Source organism: Misgurnus anguillicaudatus, chromosome 11 (genome assembly GCF_027580225.2).
Source record: "Misgurnus anguillicaudatus chromosome 11, ASM2758022v2, whole genome shotgun sequence".
Lineage (NCBI taxonomy): Eukaryota > Metazoa > Chordata > Actinopteri > Cypriniformes > Cobitidae > Misgurnus > Misgurnus anguillicaudatus.
The window spans coordinates 7,668,258-7,689,131 of NC_073347.2; the positions used below are offsets into that span (position 1 = coordinate 7,668,258).

Below are 20,874 nucleotides of genomic sequence, written 5' to 3' on the forward strand. Positions count from 1 at the left end.
GATTTTAAAGTGGATTTATGCTATTATCTCCCAAGTGCCTCTATCAACCTAGAAATTGTGAAAAAAAATAACAACCCAATAACTTTTGGTATGCAATTGTCCGCAAGCATGTGAACAAATACGTCATTAAAATTTGGCTCCCCTAGTGATGTCAAAAGGGGATCTTATTATAATAATACTGCCCGTTAATCTGCACTTTCCAACCACAGCACTGTCATGTTAGTGCAGAGAGAAAGAGAGAGAAAAATATTGACAGCACAATTGAGTTTCAATTTCAACAAATCACTATCATGATGATCAGTGTTTGCATTTCATCAGATCATTTGCATTTATAGGACACATCCCCAAAACTGCACATTTTTGCTCACACCTAGATAATGGCAATTTTAACATGCTATAATAAATGCTCTGTTGGGTATTTTGAGCTAAAACTTCACATACATATGCACTCTGGGGACATTAATCTTGTGAAATGTGCCCTTTAAGAGAAAAAGTATTACACAACAAATTACACATAAGTATTACATAACAGAAAAAAAACGATTTATTTAATGATATAAAGTAGATTATTAAAAAATGTAAGAACAACATGTGTGTGTAAACGTTTTGTGACGCATTTATTGTGCGCCATTCCCTTCAGCGCCTCGTGACACTGAAATAGCCAATCGCGCCGTCCTTTACACGAACGCAGTGAAGATGGCGCAGGACAGTACGGTGCCGAGCGATCTCTACCAGCATGTCTACTCGTTTCTCGTAGAAAATAAGTTCACTAAAGCTGCGAAAGAGTTTTTAAGCCAGGCTAAAGTGGTAAGCGCTTCAGTGGTTTTATAGAGCTTCGTGCGCGCGTAGTAATTGTAGTAAATCTGGCTATCGGCGCGTGTACTTGTGCACACGCGTGGGAACTGGCATGCAGTTTGTGTGAACCACGTGTTGACGCAAAGCTGAATTTATCGTGCTTGAAGACATTTAATTCATGTCGGTTGTTGACTTCTATTTAGTTTAAATTGGGAACGTGACAGCTAAGTTAGTTATACATTTACTGTTTCGCTTCAATTACAAAATTACGATTTTAATTTTTTTTTTATATAGATTGCGCGTTTAGCGCTATGTCAATGTTTTTATTTATTATTTCAAGAACCATGAGTAACACAATACATGACAAGCAAGGGAAATAGGAGGAAAAATGTAAAAAAGTACACAAGAAATGAACGTATGTGTGAAAATATGATTAACATACGAGTACAGTTCATACATGCTTTCATCTTAAATATCGATAGCGCTTTATGTTTTATTTTTGCTTTTTAACGTTTTAGTCACTATTCATGTCAATGTAACGACTGCCTTAGGGATGTAGTTAAGTTTAGATTTATATTTAATTTTACAAAATAAAAGTTGAACATATGTTTGATATAAATAGTAAATCAGATGTGAACTAATGTGTAACATTTATTCTTATTAGAAACCTCAAGATCAAAATGAGGACAGTCTCCTGGACATCTTCAGTTTTTGGGTCAAGTATGTACAAGTTGTCCCCTTTAGATATTTGTTTCTGTTCATTTGCTAGTTTTCAATAATATAAATTACATTTAATCTTACATAATCATTTCTTATATAAAGGTCCCCCGAGACCAAAAAACGCAAAGCGGTCACTAATGGCCCTGCGGCGGTCAATGGTCCATCAGCCAAGAAAGCAAAGAAAGATGCAGAGAGTTCAAGCAGTGAGGACTCCAGCAGTGAAGATGAAAAGGCGGCACCTGCTAAAAAAACTGTACAAGGTACATAACTAAAACAAGTCAACGATTCATAAGAATGAGAGCTACAATGACCGGTGGCAAGTCTTTCTAACATGAACTAGAAATGATGAGTTGTAGCAGTCTTTATTTAAACAGCATTAACTTTTTCTTACTTTTTCATTTATAGTAAAGACTCCTGTGACAAAGCAGCCTGTAGCAGTTAAAGCAGCAGCTAAAGCAGAGAGCAGCAGCTCTGAGGACTCGAGTGATTCAGAGGATGAAGCGAAGACTAAAGCTCCAGTAAAGGTAACAAGGAGCATATAAAAACATCCATACATCATAAACAAACCCAATAAAATCAGTCCCAAGAAGATTGTTTAAAGCCATTTCCAAATAGGCTTTTTCAGGATGATACAACTTTTTATTATTGGGAGAAGATCCACCAACACCCATTTTTGTCAAGCCTTTATCCTTGAAACATTTGCTATTAGATTGTGCTGTGTCCTTAGAGGAAATTATTCAAGTTTACCCAAATAAAGTTTGAGTTCATTTTTAAAATGCATTTTAAAGCCCTTATACGGTTTATCGAAAATGTTTGTCAGTCAAGTTTGCATAACATTAAACGCAAACAAACATGAGCACGCATGACATCGCATTTCATTTTGTTCTTCCACATTATTTTGTTATACAGACACCTGCAGCTGTGAAAGCTGTCGCTAAGCCTGCGGTGGCAGCCAGGAAAAAAGACACCAGCTCCAGCAGTGAGGAATCTGATTCGGATGAAGAACCTGCCAAGACTCCTGCTAAAGGTGAGCTGACGCATAACTGCACGATTATGTGAAGTGTAGGACGAAGTCAGTTATGTAACTCGATACTTCCGTGTGGTCCTCAGGAGCTAAACCTGTGACAGGAACCCCCAAACCAGGGGCAACTCCAGTATCAGTGTCCAAGAAGAAGCCTGAGAGCAGCAGCAGTGAGGACAGCTCGAGTGAATCTGAAGATGAAGCGCCAGCTAAGGTATTTTATTAATAGTGAATCATAAAAATACATTATTTTTAACCTGTTCAGTGTGTGAAAGTGGAGAAATGTTTATTGTTATAGTCGGTTTGTGCTCTTATGACGCGTTTAATGGAAGATTTAATAAACCGCAGGTGTGGTCAAGAAAGCTTAAAGGGACACTGCACCTCTTCTTGAAAATATTCTCATTTTCCAGCTCACCTAGAGTTAAACATTTGTTTTTTACCATTTTGGAATCCATTCAGCTGATCTCTGTCTGGCGGTACCACTTTTTAGCATAGCTTAGCATAATCCATTGAATCTGATTAGACCATTAGCATCGTGCTAAAAACCCCAAAGAGTTTCAATATTTTTCCTATTTAAAACTTGACTCTTCTGTAGTTACATCGTGTACTAAGACCGACAGAAAATTAAAAGTTGCGATTTTCTAGGCAGATATGTCTAGGAACTATACTCTCATTCTGGCGTAATAATCAAAGACTTTACTATTGTAACATGGCTACAGGAGGTACAATGTTATAACGCAGCTGCTGAAAATAGTCCCCTTAGTATCTTTTTCAATAGCAGGGGACTATTTTCGGGCAGTGCGTAATATCATTGCGTCGCCTCTTCCTCCAGAAAGGTCAAGTTTTAAATAGGAAAAATATTGAAAATCTTTGGATATTTTTTAGCACGATGCTAATGGTCTAATCAGATTCAATGGATTATGCTAAGCTATGCTAAAAGTGGTACCGCTCGACCCAGAGATCAGCTGAATGGATTCCAAAATGGTAAAAATCAAATATTTAACTCTAGGGAAGCTGGAAAATGAGAATATTTTCAAAAAAGTGGAGTGTCCCTTTAACATGTGTTGACCCATGAATGTAACTTGACTTTTTTTTTTAATAGGCAAGGATTTTGGTTTTGTTATGGTCTGTGTGCTTAAACACTTATGAATTGTGCGTTTGTGCTATATGTTGTTGACCTTGAGTTTGTTTAATTTCTTTCTCAATCACAGAAAGTAGTCAAAGCACCTGTCCCAGTGAAGACCCCTCCTGCCAAACCTGCAGCCCCTGCTGAGTCCAGCAGTGAGGAGTCGTCAGATGAGGATGAGGCTCCACCTGCCAAGAAACCAAAACCTGGTATCGTCTTTCTTCCTCTTTTACATTTATCTGTTTTTGAGACCATAGGGGTTTTTTTGGAAGAGATTAATCTAACAGGAGAATCTGTGTTTACAGGTAAATTCAGTGCTGTTCCTCCTCCTAAAACACTGACAGCCACTGCTACAGTCAAAACTCCCGGTAAGAGTTTGATGTGTCATTTTGTGTTATATGCCACATAATGCTATTTTACTGTTAACCATGGCTGAATAGTCTATTTTGTTATCAAGCAATGGTCCTAAAATATAAGTTGTTTTATTTGTGACGTATTGCAACTTGATGATTTAAAGAACACACAGTATGCCCATTTTTACAACATGAAATATTGGTCTCAGGTGTGCCTAGAATGTGTACACTAGGGATGCAGGGCTCAAAATTAACTTTTTTATTTGGTAGCACTGGTGCTCCCAACTTTAAAGAGTTAGGAGCACCAGCAAAAATGTAGGCGCATCCATCAAAAAATTTAAAAGCACCACAACTACAATGTAAATGTTAATAGATTTATTTTATTAAAAATAAAACACCACCACCGGGCTTTACACATCCTATGGCCAGCATTTAAAAGTTGGTCTTCTATTTTATTTTATTTTTTGCTGCATAAATTCCTAAATTAATACCCAAATGCTGTTGAAATAGTATTGCAGCAATAATAATTTAACAATTACAGGTAACATGATTAAGATTACATAGAAAATCTAGCAAACACGTAAAACACTGATTAATTGTGACATTACAAAAGTGACCCTAATATAGAAGGCTAATATATATTGGTATTGATAACTGCATTACCAGGATGCTTTTACTACTAAATAGGCAGTGTTTTAAAAAATACAACAAAAACATACCATCAGCATTGTCGTATTCCACAGCAACATGGACCACAAGGATGTTTGTCTAATGTCCATTCACCAGCGCATGCGCACATACACCATCAAACACACTTTGACAGACAGCTCGGTGTCTCCATCAATAATTAGAGATGTTCCGATACCATTTTTCTCTTCCCGATACCGATTCCGCTACCTGGGCTCAGGGTATCGGCCGATACCAAGTACCGATCCGATACCTGGGTGTGTATCTGTAAATTATACAGCTATACATACTACTAGTCCTGTATGAATGGATATAACTGTTTTATGGTGTGCTTCAGACTTATTCCTGTATAAAACATGAACAAATACATACAGTGAACTAGTATTTTTATTATCTGAAATACATTTGACAGTAATATTTATTTTTCCTAAGAGAAAACGAGCCACAAATCTAACACTGTACACTGAAAGGGTATTTTAGTTTTAGAATAATTTGAAAAATCTGCGGAATTCTGTGGGATGGTTTTAAATGTTTTTAGAAGAAATTAGAGAATTTAAGCTATTAAATATTACTTTTTAAAGGCTTACAATTAAAATGAATACACCAAACCAATGAGTCCTCTGAATTAAACTGGACCAACATGAACCAGATAATGTGCATGTCAAGATAGAATTATAGTTTGTAGCCTAAAATGACATATATTTTTGTTTATATACATTATAGCAGAATAAAAAAACTTGTGTAAACGTTCTCATTACGTTCTTCATATTCACGTATGAAGATAATTTAATCATTTTTACAACGCAATGTAAACTTTATATTAAACATAACAAGAGCATTCGTCTTGTAAACGGATTTAAAATGATGATGTGCTGTGCTGACTGTCGCGTCACATAGACGAAAGAGACAAGTAAGATCTGCTGTAAAACTCCGTAAGTTTTATTTCATCTTAAATATCAAACGGTTCATGCTCTTATCATTAAAAACAATCACAGCAAACAGCACACGCAGGGTTTATGTACTTATCAATGCTGCTCACAAACGTGCGAGGCTATGTATGTGTACTTGTTGTCAATGACAGTACTGGTCACTCACAAACGCACTCAAGCCCGGGGTATGTGTGCTTGTCAATCATGGGCATTAAATCCTTTGAGTTCTCCGCCAAAATCTGCGGGCGCGGATTCCGTTGATACATGTCGATGTTTTATTAGTCTGAAATACTAACAAACAGCAGACATACGGCTGCATGCTTTCATTTTTTTGCCGCTCTAAGTAAACAGTGGTTGCGTCACGCATGAGGTAACTTCCGGGTGTTTGCATTCAGAGCAGCGAAGAAGAAATGAGTTTCGCTTTGCAGCGTTAGCTATAACGGGCATAACTAGGTTTAGTAAGAAAATGGTATCGGATCGGTACATGGGTTCAAGTACTCGTACAAGTACCGATGCCAGAATTTTTGGTGGTATCGGCCGCATTTCCGATACTGGTATCGGAATCGGAACAACTCTATCAATAATAAACACATTTGTCATGACACGTCTTGTATTTTTGGCACTTTCGCCATGTTTAAGCAAGGTACGTCTGGCGCCTTAAAATGTTTTGATTCCGCCATTAACGCCGTTTTACAGGATTTACAGTAAACACAGTAAGTTACATTTCCATAGCGGAGACACTCGAAATCTTTAAGCCACTCTCTCTGAAAGGTTTAACGTCAACTCGTATTTTCCGGTGGTGGAGTTACATTTGAATCCGGATCGTCGTCAAAAAATACAGTAATAACCTTGGCTGTAATCGGCTCGCTCTCGTCATGCTCGCGTCGCGTTCGTCTTTTCACATTTCCGCGCCTTACGGCAACAAGGAATGACTGACACTCATATTAGCCAATCTGCGGTCTTCATTAAACGCAAGAACTTAATGGTGAAATTTGATTGGTTATGTATCGTTGGAGAGAACACTGAACCTGGGACAGCGCCAGCACGCAGGATCACAATCAACTCGCGTCACAACAAAATGAGCAGTCGCACAAATGCTCCCAAATATATTTTAAGGTCGCACAGATTAAAAATTTCGGTCGTATATGCGACCAAAATGGTTGCAATTTCGAGCCCTGGGATGTAACGATTAATCGTGTGTCCCATTAAAAATGCCTGTCGGAATTCGATTCTGAATCGCAAGGCTGCGATTCTGTGTTTCATGCACAGCTTGTGCTTGTACTATGGCATATGGTCAGTAGGAAGTCCTTATCAATCTAAAATCATTGTGAGTCTGAGTCGTTTATATCGTGCATTTAAAAAAGCAACACTCGTTAAACAAAATCATTCAAAATATTCTTTATTATCATGAAAATACCTGAAACATTTTGAAGAACAGCGATATAAATATTTCTGTAGACATTTCTTGGAATAGCGTTTGTAATGATACTTCTGTGGTACAAAGGGAGTTTCTGCATGAGAGCGCCCCCTGGCTTTTGGATGTGCAGGGATTTCACCGTAATTCATTAAAATTAAAGGGGACAGAGAATGAAAAACCATTTTTACCTTGTCTTTGCTGAATAATCAGGCATGAAAATCCCTCACCTTTCGGCGAAATTCGCCGTTTTGAAGCCAAAAAAGGTGACCCACGTGAATCATGTAGATTCGATGAGAAAACATTTTTGTGGGGGGGGGTGCGCATGTTGTTTGTAGAGTAGACGCGCACGTTGTTTGTAGACGCGCACGTTGTTTGTAGACGCGCACGTTGTTTGTAGACGCGCACGTTGTTTGTAGACGCGCACGTTGTTTGTAGACGCGCACGCGCCCTTCGCTGTCATCCAAACATGTATCCCAGACATTAGATTTGTTTGAGTTCATGCTGCGTTGCCAGACCCGACAGGCAGGCAGGTGACATCAAAGTATCACGAGAGTGAATCGAGAAGCCATAAGGAAGTCTGCTTTCGATCGGCTCTCGCGCTACTGTGATGTCATCCGCATTTCTGTGTTCTTCGTCATACAAGCTTGTTGAAGATGCGTAGAGCGACTGCCTTCGGGACGTAAAGTCAACACAAAACGCTGTAAAACTATCATTGTGGAATTGTAAGGCACCAACCAATTAAAACCACATATCTACACAGACTAACACTGCAAAGTGACCTAAAATATTTTTGTTGGAATGGATTGGAACGAATTATGGACGTACTCCTGCTTGTAAGTCATTGGTCTACGGCTGTAAGTACTTAAATGTAAATATGGTGAAACTGCAAAATATTGCATGAAATGCTGTAATAAGAACATACTATTATTAATACTGCTAATAAGAAAGTTTACAGTAACATCTAAGCGATTTTAGACTATTTGAGCGACAAAGATGCTAAAGTGAACTGTTTTCAGTGCGCATACGCGCACAAACTCAAAAGCCCACGCCCAACGCGCGTTTCAAAAATCACGCAAAGCAAACGCATATTTTTTTGGGCTTGACAGGAGATATACGCACAAACTATATTGTAATACCACAGTCTCTGCAAGTATTCTCATAAAAGCAGTCGTTTATTATACGTGAGAAGTTGATCATGTGTCAGTGTATAGATCGCTTCTCTGTTGTTAAAGGGACAGTTCGTCTCATAAGAAATGCATGTTTGAGTCATTATGTTAATCAAACTACAAAAGACAAAAGGAAAATCACTTTTATAGCTTTAAAAAGATTAATTATATTTAATTTATAGAATGAAAACAGTGTTATGTTAATTTGATACTGTTTTTTCAACCTAATCAATACTGTTAGATCTTACTTTATTTGTAACTTTGTTCTTTTCTATTTTATATGCTTGAAATGTCTTGATTTGTTCTTATTTTATTTTCCCACATCACTTTTTTGCTTATCTGAAAATTATTCAACCCATGACTCAAAAACCATAATTTAATTCATTTAACCAGTACTATATTGTAAAATTAAGTCATTTTAAATTTGATGTAGTCCTTCAGGTCCACCCTATTGCAAGGCCAACTTAAAATTGTATGGCCTTGCGACTGATGGTCAGATTATGGCAAAATAAAATGATTGCAGATTTAAAATAGTAAGGGAATGCTACTTGTTACAGCTTTCCACATTTATCAACCCGTTTAATTAAACATGGTTTCTGTCACTAGTTAAATGTTTACATTTTAAATTTGAAAGAATTAAATAATTGAAATAATGGTCATAATGTATTTTTTGCATATGTTATGGTGTGCATTTTGTTTCTGCGCACATGGAGGGATGTTGCGTTCCTTCCTTCTTTTTTGTCCTTGGCCAATCACATGCCTGAAGAATAAATAAGTTAAGTTACAGCATGTTCCCTAATGAGGCCATAATATTTATTCTGGGGGGGTCCTCCCATCTCGCGGCCCCATGAGGGGCCACATCGCCCCTCGAGCGCCCTTCTCACCTTTTTCACCCCTGACCCGTTTTCATGCCTGAATAATGGTAGTCTACCCGCATTCACGAACATACAAAAAGTGCTAGACATGCTAAACATCTGTCTCATAGAAATTCTTCTTTTAGAAATGTCAGCCAGAAAACGGCCCAATCTGAAAAACTGATGCTTATGACATCACAGGCATCTCACTGCCCCTCCACTTTAAAATAATTGGCTACATTTTTTGAGTGGCAGCAAAGTCAGCCAATCAGTAATGAGATTACAAGTTAAGCCAGTAGGGGGAGCCAAATAGGTGCAAAACCACTTGTTTAAAATCCCCCATCCTAATAGAGCTATCTGAGAGAGGTTTTTAGGAAGCTTCTAAGGCATTACAGACCCAAACATAAAAAAATTGTCTACATGTCACATCGCAGAACAAGGATAAATACCCAGTTCAATCATTCTATGTCACCTTTAATTTATTGAGAAAACGCACATTTGCACGTTTAATCGTTACACCCCTAGTGTACACAGATCATTTATCATAGCTTGTCCAAAATGTCCCTTTTTAGGAAGGAGCAAAAAGCGCTGTTTTCGTGTGTGTACCTTTAAATGCAAATGAGCTCCAACAGACAGTGAGCACTTTTGGTTAAAATTGATCTGATTTATGATTCCTGTGAATACAGTCTGAGACAATAGTATATGTGCTAACAAACACATTAAGAAAAACTGAACCAGTCAGTCAGTGGCTGTGGGTGGGGCTTTGTATGTGTGACATCACATTAACAAGAGAATCAAAACACAATGTCTAATCAGATGCTTTGGTTTAAAGGAGATTAATAAAATAAGGTTGGGGGGTATTTTAGGTTGGTTGTGTTCATACACTGCAAACACACATTTGTCTAAACAACTTGTAAAAGTGGACTGTGCATATGTGTTCTTTAATGTAAGTATATGCATAGGATATGCAGTCACATGTTCACATATCAGCATTGACAACATATCTCATCCAGCTTAATTTTATAGTACATCTTTCTTTTTTAATAGCTTATCAGTTTTTACATCTGTGTGACATTTTGTCTCCTATTAGCTCAAGCAAAGACTGTGACTCCCAAACCTGCTGCAAAGAAGGATTCGTCCAGTTCAGACAGCTCTGGTATAATCTTCTCTTCCTGTTACTTTACCATCAGCTGTTTTTTTATTATATTTTTGTCTAATGAGTTTCTATCTGTCAGATTCAAGCTCAGAAGAAGAGGCAAAGAAGCCAGCGGCCAAAGCCGCACCGGCTAAAGCAGCCCCTGTTAAAAAAGCGCCCACAAAGGTCACCCCTGCTAAGCAAAAGGACTCGTCAAGTTCAGATTCAAGTTCAGAAGATGAAGCAGCAAAGCCAGCTGTCAAGGTCACACCCGCAAAAGCCACACCTGCTAAATCTACACCTGCAAAAGCCACGCCTGCTAAAGTCACCCCAGCTGCAGACTCTTCATCTAGCTCTGAAGACTCCAGTGACGAAGAAGAGGCCAAGAAACCGGCCGCTAAAGTTGTCCCGGTTAAACCTGCACCGGCCAAAAAACCTCCAGCTAAAGTCACGCCCGCTGCAAAAGAATCTTCATCCAGCTCAGAGGACTCTGAAGATGAGGAACCAGCCAAAAAACCAACTCCGGCTAAAGCTGTCCCTGCTAAAGCTGCAACTCCAAAAACCGCAGCTGCTAAGAAAGATGAATCCTCCAGTTCAGGTCAGTTTTCAAAAAAAGAGGAATTGTCTTTTAGTGTTAATGTTTAAGTAGTGTTTTTGCTATATGCTGTCGTCTGAATTCATATATCCTTAGATATTTTAATTTAATATGGTTGTATTCATGGTGCATTTGTCATGTTTGAAGCTTGACAGTGTCCGTCCCCGTTCACATTTCATTGTTAATAAATGGCACTGATAAGTTATATTGATCCTCCATAGATTCAGATAGCTCTGAAGATGAAGCACCTGCTAAACCAGCAGTCGCTTCTAAACCTTCAGTCGCTCCTAAACCTGCAGCAAAACCTAAAGAAAGCAGCTCCGATTCTGACAGCTCCTCGGATGAAGAACCTCAAAAGAAACCTGCCGTCACCACACTAAAATCTAAACCTGCTGTGACCCCAACTAAACCTGCCTCTGCAGCCAAAGCCACCTCTAAACCTGCCGCTAAACCAGCACAGAGCAGTTCTGACAGTTCAGACAGTTCCTCAGATGAAGATGAGAAACCTCAGAAGAAAGCAGTCACCACACCAAAATCTAAACCTGCTGTGACCCCAGCTAAACCCGCATCTGCGGCCAAAGCCACATCTAAACCGGCCGCAAAACCAGCAGAGAGCAGTTCTGAATCAGAAAGTAGCTCTGAGGATGAAACTCCGGCCGCTAAGAAGACTAAACTGGCCGTGAGCTCTGCTCCTGTAGCCAAGCCACCTGCACCGGCCAAAAAGCCAGCAGCAGAGTCCAGCAGCAGCGATTCAGACAGTTCGGATGAAGAGGAAGTAAAGACGACTTCGACCCCCAAAGCAGCGACGAAACCGGCTAAGTCCGTCTCGACTCCGGCTAGCGCAAAGAAAGCCGAGAGCAGTAGCTCGGCATCGTCCGATAGCTCAGACTCTGAAACCGAGGCTAAGAAGACTCCTGCTAAGCCTGCAGTCGCAAACCAAAAGGCAGCGGCAAAAACCCCCACGTCTGCTGCGAAGACCCCGGCCAAAAAACCTGCAGAGTCTTCGTCGTCTTGTGAAAGCAGTTCTGATGAAGAGGAGCAGCCGGCTAAAACCCCAACGTTGAAAACTCCACCTGCAAAAAAAACACCGGCTGCTACACCCAAAGCAGAGGGCAGCTCATCAGAGGACTCTTCATCTGAGGAAGAGGAGACAGCGAAGACTCCCGTCACCTCAACAAATGGTAATTTATTTGCTTGATTTGATGAAAATGTGTTTGGTGCTAAATCTGGCTTTTTTATTCTTAAGCTCTTGTTTAACCTGTAGGCTCGCATGAAATCGGATGCAATTTTCAAATCGCAACAGCTGCGATTAGTTGTATTAAGGACTATGAAATTTGGAAGCATGTTTAAAATGAATCGTGTGCCGCTGGGCCGATGTTTTGCCTCACTGCGTTGACGCGTTGCCCCCCCCCCCCCCACCATGCAAGTTATTAAAAGTGCATAAAATAGTAGTAGCATTTTAAATCGCAAATCGTAGCTTTGATCATATAAAGTGCAAAAAAAACTCAAAATCGTGCAGGACTGCTAACCTGTCCTAATAATGTGAACATGCTGCAAGTTCACAAGTCTACGTTTACACAATTTTGCAGTAAAAACTGAAAAGTTTCCTTTGCACTTTACACGTACCCATGATGTCAGAAAGATCCATACTTAAATGGATGTGCAAAAACGACTGAAAACGTTGAATTATGTGCCTGGCCAGTAGATGGCGATGTTACTTTGTGAAGAAAAGAAACTTGATATTGTCTGCACACATATGCAGTTTATAGTTGAACGTTAGCTACGTCAGCTAAGTGAAGCTTGTCAGCTGACTCCTAAGGGGTTGAAAAAAACTCCTAGGAGAAAAACCCTATGAGGAAAAAAAGTCCTAGGTGGAAAAAACACCTTCAGACCTGCAAACTCCTCAGAGAAAAAAAGGTGACAGTGTCACGCGGGGGGGGGGGGGGGTTGTTGTACTTTTGGGGCGGTTACCCCAGCTCTATTTTTTTATGATTCTGGACGTGACTTAACAAAAATCACCATACTTTAATCAAAAATCAATGTTAAAACATCCTTGAAGCTTAAGGAGAATGACACATTTAATATTTTACAAATGTTTTTATTTACAACTCATGGAAACGCCTGGAAGTGTTGTGAAGCATGACACTGAAATAAAAAATAACAAGAGACAGACAGAAATAAAAAAAATATATATATATTTTGCCGATGTTCGTGCGACAGAGCCACTTTGTCCTCAGCCGGCATCTGTGCAAGGATGAAGATGACGGGCCATTGTGAATGGCAGTGAGTGCTCCACCAAAGTGCCCAGAACCATTGCCTGAAAGTAAATTAAAATCATTAAAATATAACCTTGCAAACTATCATACATAGGACTAATATGATAAAACAACGTGTCTCCATACTGTATGGCTGATATGCAGTGAATATCAACATACATTTCTGTTCAATAATTATAATAATAATGCATTTTATATGTAGGGCTCCTTACATTGAATAAACAATCTCAAAGTGCTAATGTTCATAATGTAAATTCAACTTACAACACAATGTAAAGATTTCATTGACAGACTTTGATGCAAAATGTTGTCCTAGGCTAATAATCTTGGTGTATTAGCCTAGGACAACACGCTCGCCAGATTGTTTTGTCTAAACAGCCCTGTTGTTAAAAATTACTGTTTACCAGGTATATAGCAACCAGGAATGAATGGGGCTAGGCTAAATCACATTCACAACGCGATGTACAAAGATTAAGTGCATTAAATGCATTTAAAAAAGATAGGTATGTATTAATTAGTTTAAGTTGAGGTAAGAACATAGTAAAATATTGAAAAAACGGTGGGTTTTCCTTTAACATTCCTCTCGCATCAGCTATTGTGTAAACATTTACCCACATCACGAATGACTGCCTGGCCTGCGCAAGCGCGCACGCCAGCCACCGTAATAAAGTTACTCAGGGTAACATTAGCTCAGAATTCGAGTAGTAGCCGTATATCTCGGAACTCAGGGCAGGGCACCCGGGTAAAGATAAGCCTAGCTAACAATCGTCCTGCTAAGTTAGCTAACATTAGTCATTTTGCTCGAAGCATAGGCAAACTTTATGCAAGGTCTACTACGTTTGTGCATTACTTGGCGTAGACTCGTTCCTAAAAATACAATATAAGCGGTAGCTAACGCTAATTTAAATCAAGCAAACAAATAGTTGTTGTTTTGGGTCCAAAAAAGTTGACTTACCTTGAATAAGATGGTTCCTTTACGTTAAAAGTGTCCATCAGACTCGCGTGGTAGCCAGGTGTGTCTCTCATCCAAAGGACCGCGCTCGCGCGCTGTCTTCAAGATTCTAAAGGAAGTGCTAAGATTCCGATTGGCCCAGAGAAAAGCAAATGCCAAGATTCCGATTGGCCCAGAGAAGTGTCAATTATAATAATTATCCAATAATGTTTGGCAATTCTAGCCCGCATGGCATTCAGATAAAGGGCAGCCTCCCTACCCCCCCGGCACCACCTCCAAAAAAAAACTCTTCGGTTCTACGCGATTCACGTGAATGACCCAATTGACCAAGAAAACGGCGATTGTCGCCGAAAAGCGACAAGTTTGCAGGTCTGCACCTTGAGAGCTGAGCAGACTTAGCCAATCCTATAAAAAAATATACTTTATATGAAATACTTAGGGGTGTCACGATTCTCCAAATCCTCGATTCGATTACATTTTCGATTCTAAGGTCACGATTCGATCCGATTCTCGATTTTTACATAATTTTTATATGGCATATAATTTAGACAAAAATGATATGCCATTATTTATTATTATTATTATAATACTTTAACATTAACATGCACATTGCACAACTCGCATGGGAGTTTGTGGGCTTCACTTAACGCGAGAGCTTGCAGAGAGAGGATTCCTTCTTGCACACACATGGACTATGCGCGGTTGGCAGTTACATTGATCGGGCGGATGACGTGACGAAAAATAATATTTTAATTTAATTCGGGCGGGTGCCGGATCGACTGCTTGTTATTAGCTCTGTCCTTCTAAGCATGCGACATCTCTGTCTTTCATAGTGGCAGCCTCAGAAGTTCAAGAAAAGAACTGAAATGAGACGGTCTAGCCTTCTGAGGACCCAAAATTTGCGTCACCTGCTGCACACGCCCCCAGTAGCGCCCACCGCGCCTGTCAGCAGAAAACAGCAGAGACATTTCTGACTTATTAAAATAAATATGTAATCAGAAAAATATTAATTTATTTTAGAACATATGACACATTGATGTAGATTAATCTATTCAACAGCATATCAAATAATCAACCTAGAAATATACGCAACATAAACAGAATAATATTAACACAAAACATAACTTATAATACTAAAACAGTGACAAGAAAATGTTTTCTAATAAATACACAGTTTTATTTAATAAAGCTTTTAATTGTTTGGGATATCCTCGGCTGTTAAGGATCCATTCGTTCTATCATTAACAGCGCGGAGAAATGAGGATGCATTTTGACACAGCTCTTATCAACGCTGGCGAAGGAGGAACGTGGCAAACTCAAAAAATGAGAATTAAAAACAAAGGAAATAGAATGTCAGAAAGGGTTGCCTGGAATAAGTTTTACAACGTGGTAAATTAGGAGGACACCAGTGCAGGCTATGTAATTCGTGCGTTTAATTTAGGCTATTTATTTATTTATTTTTGTCCCTGTGCTGCGTAAATCGGAGACGGAGTTCACTGCTGATATTCAAGAGGTTTCTAGTCTCGCGGCTGTCATCAGCAGCGCCTTGCATCGTCCAGTCAGCGGATGGCGGGCGGGTGCGGTTTTGAAAACTGGTCAGAAACGTTGGTGCGGATGGATGGTGGACGGATGATGAGTTTTGTTATGCGGTTGCGGATGAAATAATAGTCCATCCGCGCATCTCTAACATGGACTTAATGCACATGGACTTAATGCGTGTGTCTTGGACTCATAGCATCTGAAATAAATCCAGCATAATAAGCAGCTGCGCTTCTCTCTGTCTCACGTGCACGTGCTCGCATCTGTCCGAAGTCTGAACAGAAACTAAAGTAGTAATCCTTATGTATTTGTTCAGTTTTATGCGTTTCATGCAAGCTGAGGCAAACTATCCTTTTGTTTAAAATATAACCCGCTGCATCTCTGCGCCTCCCTCACTATCGCGCACGTGCAGAGAGCTGCACTCTGTCCAAAGTCAGATCACTGGTAATCCTGTTTATGATATGCATTTCAAGGAGTTGTAGCATCCCTCGTGTTTAAAATATGATCGCGTTCCGCTGGACAGATGTTTTTAAAGGCATCTCTGAGAGTTTTTTCCTCGCTTGGCAAGCCGACCGGACGTGAAATGGGGGCGTGGCAGCATCGACGATCCCATTTTTTAATTCGAAGTTCGAAGCTGTGACTTAATTTCGATCGATTTCGATTTAAAATCGAAATCGTGACACCCTTAGAAATATTATATTATTTTAAACTACATATAAACTCTACAAACACAGTTCCTATAGACCACCATTGTTGTTTTAGTTATACTCGCACATGCATATAGACTAAATTAACACATGAGCATGGTGTAGATTCACAGTTTTGTAGTTTACACAGAGACTTTAAGACCCGTCTTCAAGAGTCTGTGTTTTCAGGTCTCCGAAACACCATTGTCGTGTCAACAAACAGCCAAACCGCATAAAATTTTTCCTGATTTTGGCTGAATCATTGTCGTGTAAATGGCTCCTAAATTGTGACTCGGCGGTTCGCAACATTTTAATATCCAGCTATGTAGATGTGGGTTTGAAGACCAATGGCTTTACGTCCTGGAAAGCCCGGTCCACAATGCAGTGACAGCAATTGAAAATATTGTCTCATTTTTGTAATAATTGTAATTTGATTTTTTAAAACTTATACAGCATTTTATGGTATATTAATTATTTAAAAAATAGAAATTGAAGTGAATTAACAGATTTGCTTAAATCTGCCTTCCAAATGCTTCATAAAAAAGTGTATAGTTTGCTTTTTTAATGCATACACAAGTGTACGCGCTAATACACGTGCGCTAATGTTCGCAAAATTGCAATACCTCTCGTAGCCTACATACTCCTGTGTGCGCATGACTATACTTGGACCTTAAAGGGATAGTTCGGCCAAAAACAATATTAAACCCATGATTTACTCACCCCCAAGCTGTCCGAGTTACATATGTCCATCGTTTTTTAGACAAACACATTTTCGGATATTTTAGAAAATATTTTAGATATTTCTGTTCATTAAATGTAATGTTGCGGGGTCAAGTAATAGTCCACGACCTTCAAGTCAAAAAAAGTGCGTCCATCCTTCACAATTTAAATCCACACGGCTCCAGGATGATAAACAAAGGTCTTCTGTGGGTAATCCGTGAGGTGTTGTTGTAGAAATATCCATATTTAAAATGTTATTAACTTTATAAACTAGCTTCCGGTAGCGCCGCCATTTTGGAGTGATGCGCATTCAGGATGAGAGCTTACGCAGCGTACAGAGTTTCTCTGCTGCTGCTCGGTGCCCCCGCCCTCCGAATTTGTCATACGTCACTAAGAAAAGTGCGTACACTACGCTAATCCTCTCTCCTGAGTCTAAGATGGCGGCGCTACCGGAAGCTAGTTTATAAAGTTAATAACATTTTAAATATGGATATTTCTACAACAACACCACACGGATTACCCACAGAAGACCTTTGTTTATCATCCTGGAGCCGTTTGGATTTAATTTGTGAAGGATGGACGTACTTTTTTGGACTTGAAGGTCGTGGACTATTCCTGGACCCCGCAACATTACATTTAATGAACAGAAATATCTAAAATATTTTCTAAAATATCCGAAAATGTGTTTGTCTGAAAAACGATGGACATATGCAACTCGGACAGCTTGGGGGTGAGTAAATCATGGGTTTAATATCGTTTTTGGCCGAACTATCCCTTTAAAGGCGGGGTGCATGATTTTTGAAAAACACTGGAAAAGTAAGTAAGTCGGGCTGACTACAAAACACACTTGTAGCCAATCACAAGTAAGGGGTGTGTCTTTCTACTAACCAACATCGTTGCCTGGGTTGCGTATGTGTGGGGCGGGTCTATCAAAAGAAGGTCCAGATTCTGTTGGGGTAGGGGTGTGTTTGTTTAGGTGATTTCAAATAACACCATTGGCTTTCAGTGATCATGCACCCCGCCTTTAAGGTTAAGAGTGCAATACAATTTTACAGATAAACATTCTGTCAAGCTTAAGCAATACAAAGCTAGCAGAAAGACTAGGCTTTTTTGCTAATTTTCCATCACATTTGAAACCGCAATCTGTACATTTTGCCTTTCTATAGCCATCTCTGTTTGAAAAATTAAAATGCAAGCATATATATATATATATATATATATATATATATATATATATATATATATATATATATATATATATATATATATATATATATATATATATATATATATATATATATATATATAAACATTTTTTTTTTTTTTTAATAATAAAATAACAGACTGAGTATTGAGAAACTTCAGTAGTGTTGATACTTCAGTTGGTTGACTGGTTGCACTTCTGCTTGCATCTTGTGTTGTGCACCTGGTTAGGATGGTTATATAAGTAAAATGACACTATGAATATGAATGTGCCAAGTAAGTGTAAAATTAATTCATGTTTCTTTATGGTCCTGTAAAGCATTCAGCTGTTTTAAAGCTGTCATGGTTTTGGTTTTCCTTTTATAGATTTTTTGTTTATTTACTCAATGTGTGAAAAAACACAATTAGGAGTCAGTCATGCTGCTCTGCATTGTCACATACTTCAATGATGTTTATGAAAAGTACTGAGCTCACTTTAAACAAAAGCTATGAATTCTTACAATCTCTTTTTATTACAGGCAAACAGAGCAAAACCGAGGAGAAAAAGACTCCCAAAAATAAGAAAATCACCACGTCGACACCTCAGACTTTTCCTAAAGCCAAAGAAAAGGTAAATGGGCTGTACATTGTCAACCCAGAGTTCCCTGTCATAAAACCTGGAATTGTCCAAGATGAAAAATTATTTTACTTTTTGCATTACTTTTCTTTTTTTAATATTCAGATATATCAAGGCATTAATATAAAAAAATGGGAACATTGTGGTTTCCTGTGTGTAAAGTGCATATTCAAACACAACCCAAACCAAATGCATTGCTGGGTTTATTCATTTACTCAGCAGTTTACAGAGGGATAGACATTCGATTCATTCACAAACAAACCAGCAGCAATAATTCAAATCATCATAGATTTGTTTTACAAAAAACCAACAGTAAATCTAAGTAGTACCATTTTAAAAAGATCAACCAGAGCAAGTTTAGAAGGCAGTCAGTTCAGTGAAACTTGTTGTGTTGTTTGCTTATGCACTTCTGTTTAAATGCATTTTCTGTTTGTTTGTCTGTGTGACCTCTAAAGGCAAGCAATGCTCCTTTCCGTAGAATAAGAGACGAGGAAATTGAAGTGGACCCTCGCCTAGCAAACAATTCTTTTGATGCAAAGGTAAGATGTCAAACATCTTTACACTTGACATTAACACCTAAATCATAAGTCGGCACACTGCTGTGCTTGCACATTCTTTCGTTTTGATCCAACCACAAACAAGAATGATGAATTGCAAAGTTTAAAACCTTTGCTTTTAGTGTAGTTTCTGTATGTTTATCGTTTAAGTTTCTGTTTTAACATTTTTAAACTTATATTGAGTTAACGTGTAATCATATAAATGAGGCCTTGCAGCAGGCTACAGGTACTGTAAAGACATTGACTCGTGCATTTCTTTACTTTTAGATGGGAGCCAATGGCGACTGGGGCCAGAAAGCCAATGACATTCTTAAATTCACCAAGGGCAAATCTTTCCGCCACGAGAAGACAAAGAAAAAGCGCGGCAGTTATAGAGGCGGCGCCATCTCCACCTCCGTGAACTCCATCAAATTCGATAGCGAATGAGATTTAAACTTTAGGACTCCACTTGACTTTTATCTTTGCAGTATGAGGACCGTTCTGATCCGTCTGCTCTCCTACATCTGATGATTTATTCAATCTGATCTGTGCTCAGTACAGCTGGACCATCAAAGACTTAAAGGCTGAAACTGAGAGTGATTGTCAGATCAACGGTTCAATCTTTCACGCATTTAGACATGGCAACCACATGGTGGCGCTAGTTCATTGAGTTTTTCCATAAAAAGCCTTTTGATTCATTTCCTTGTAAAAATAAATGGGTTTGGCTTTACTGTAAAATGCTTTTTTTTTGGTAGTTGGATTTGACAGATTATGTATGGTCGTTCTAATGGAAAAATTGTAATCTCATACTAGAAGCAGTTTTTATGTGATATCCCTTAGTTGGGAGAATTAAGGATTAACATGTTAAGCTGTCTTTGTGATGGTTATATCAAATGTAATTTTTTATTAATGCGTACTTGCGTTTGAACCTTTTCGTCTTATCTCATTTAAAGCCATGTAATAATTGACTCCGCCCGCTTGTGTTTGACTGACACTGGAATACCACCCTTGAAATGGCATGCAAATCATTTATCCAAATTTGATTTTAGTTGTTTTGATATTTTATTAATTCACGTCTGTGTTAAGCAGGATTGTGTCATTTGTTATTTTTCACATCAGTATTCTAATTGTAATTAAAACTGTGACTGATGGAACTCAACTCATCATCTGCTTTTGCTCAAATCTCATTTTCAAAATGTTAGAAATCTACACCTGCTCCCTACCACGTGTAAATGGTGGGTAATTTAACATTTAAACGCTCTGTATCTTAAAGATAAACTGTGACAGTGCATGTTTATGCATTATGTACACTGATGGAGTGTAAATGACTGGATTGCGCATGACGTCACAATTGTGAAGCCACCGCGCCGTCATATTGGTATGACCAAACATTCTATTAAATTAAAAAGACATTATTAGCTTTCAATGATAAAACGCTACAAGTCTCCATTTTTACATCTGAATTCTCCCTGTACATTATTACAACGCAAACATAAAGTTATTTATTTTAAGTTGTACACTGAATTGAACTCACCGTTTAAAAAGTAC

The 20,874-nt window shown here is 38.7% G+C and overlaps 1 protein-coding gene across 3 annotated transcripts; it reads left to right on the top strand.

The window, feature by feature from the left end:
- The first annotated feature begins 648 nt into the window (after nucleotides 1-648).
- On the top strand, nucleotides 649-20,485 carry nolc1 (nucleolar and coiled-body phosphoprotein 1). 3 transcript variants are annotated; one of them, XM_055170207.2, is made up of 14 exons: nucleotides 649-807; nucleotides 1,460-1,515; nucleotides 1,618-1,775; nucleotides 1,921-2,039; nucleotides 2,425-2,542; nucleotides 2,626-2,750; nucleotides 3,748-3,871; nucleotides 3,968-4,030; nucleotides 10,159-10,224; nucleotides 10,304-10,801; nucleotides 11,020-11,979; nucleotides 18,693-18,784; nucleotides 19,246-19,329; nucleotides 19,615-20,485. In XM_055170207.2, exons 1-14 carry the CDS (start codon nucleotides 697-699, stop codon nucleotides 19,771-19,773), a joined length of 2,733 nt encoding a protein of 910 aa, XP_055026182.2. In that variant the 5' UTR covers nucleotides 649-696; the 3' UTR covers nucleotides 19,774-20,485. The 3 variants fall into 3 exon arrangements, with proteins under 3 accessions (XP_055026182.2, XP_073729037.1, XP_055026183.2); XM_073872936.1 differs by having other exon boundaries at nucleotides 10,165-10,224; XM_055170208.2 differs by having other exon boundaries at nucleotides 19,269-19,329; nucleotides 19,615-19,840.
- Nucleotides 20,486-20,874: the final 389 nt, after the last annotated feature.

Bases quoted from the DNA above. Each gene is read 5' to 3' on its own strand.
- nolc1 (XM_055170207.2), top strand. From the start codon at position 697: ATGGCGCAGGACAGTACGGTGCCGAGCGATCTCTACCAGCATGTCTAC. The intron at 808-1,459 runs GTAAGCGCTTCA...TATTCTTATTAG, and splicing joins TTTTAAGCCAGGCTAAAGTG to AAACCTCAAGATCAAAATGA. The intron at 4,031-10,158 runs GTAAGAGTTTGA...GTCTCCTATTAG, and splicing joins TGCTACAGTCAAAACTCCCG to CTCAAGCAAAGACTGTGACT.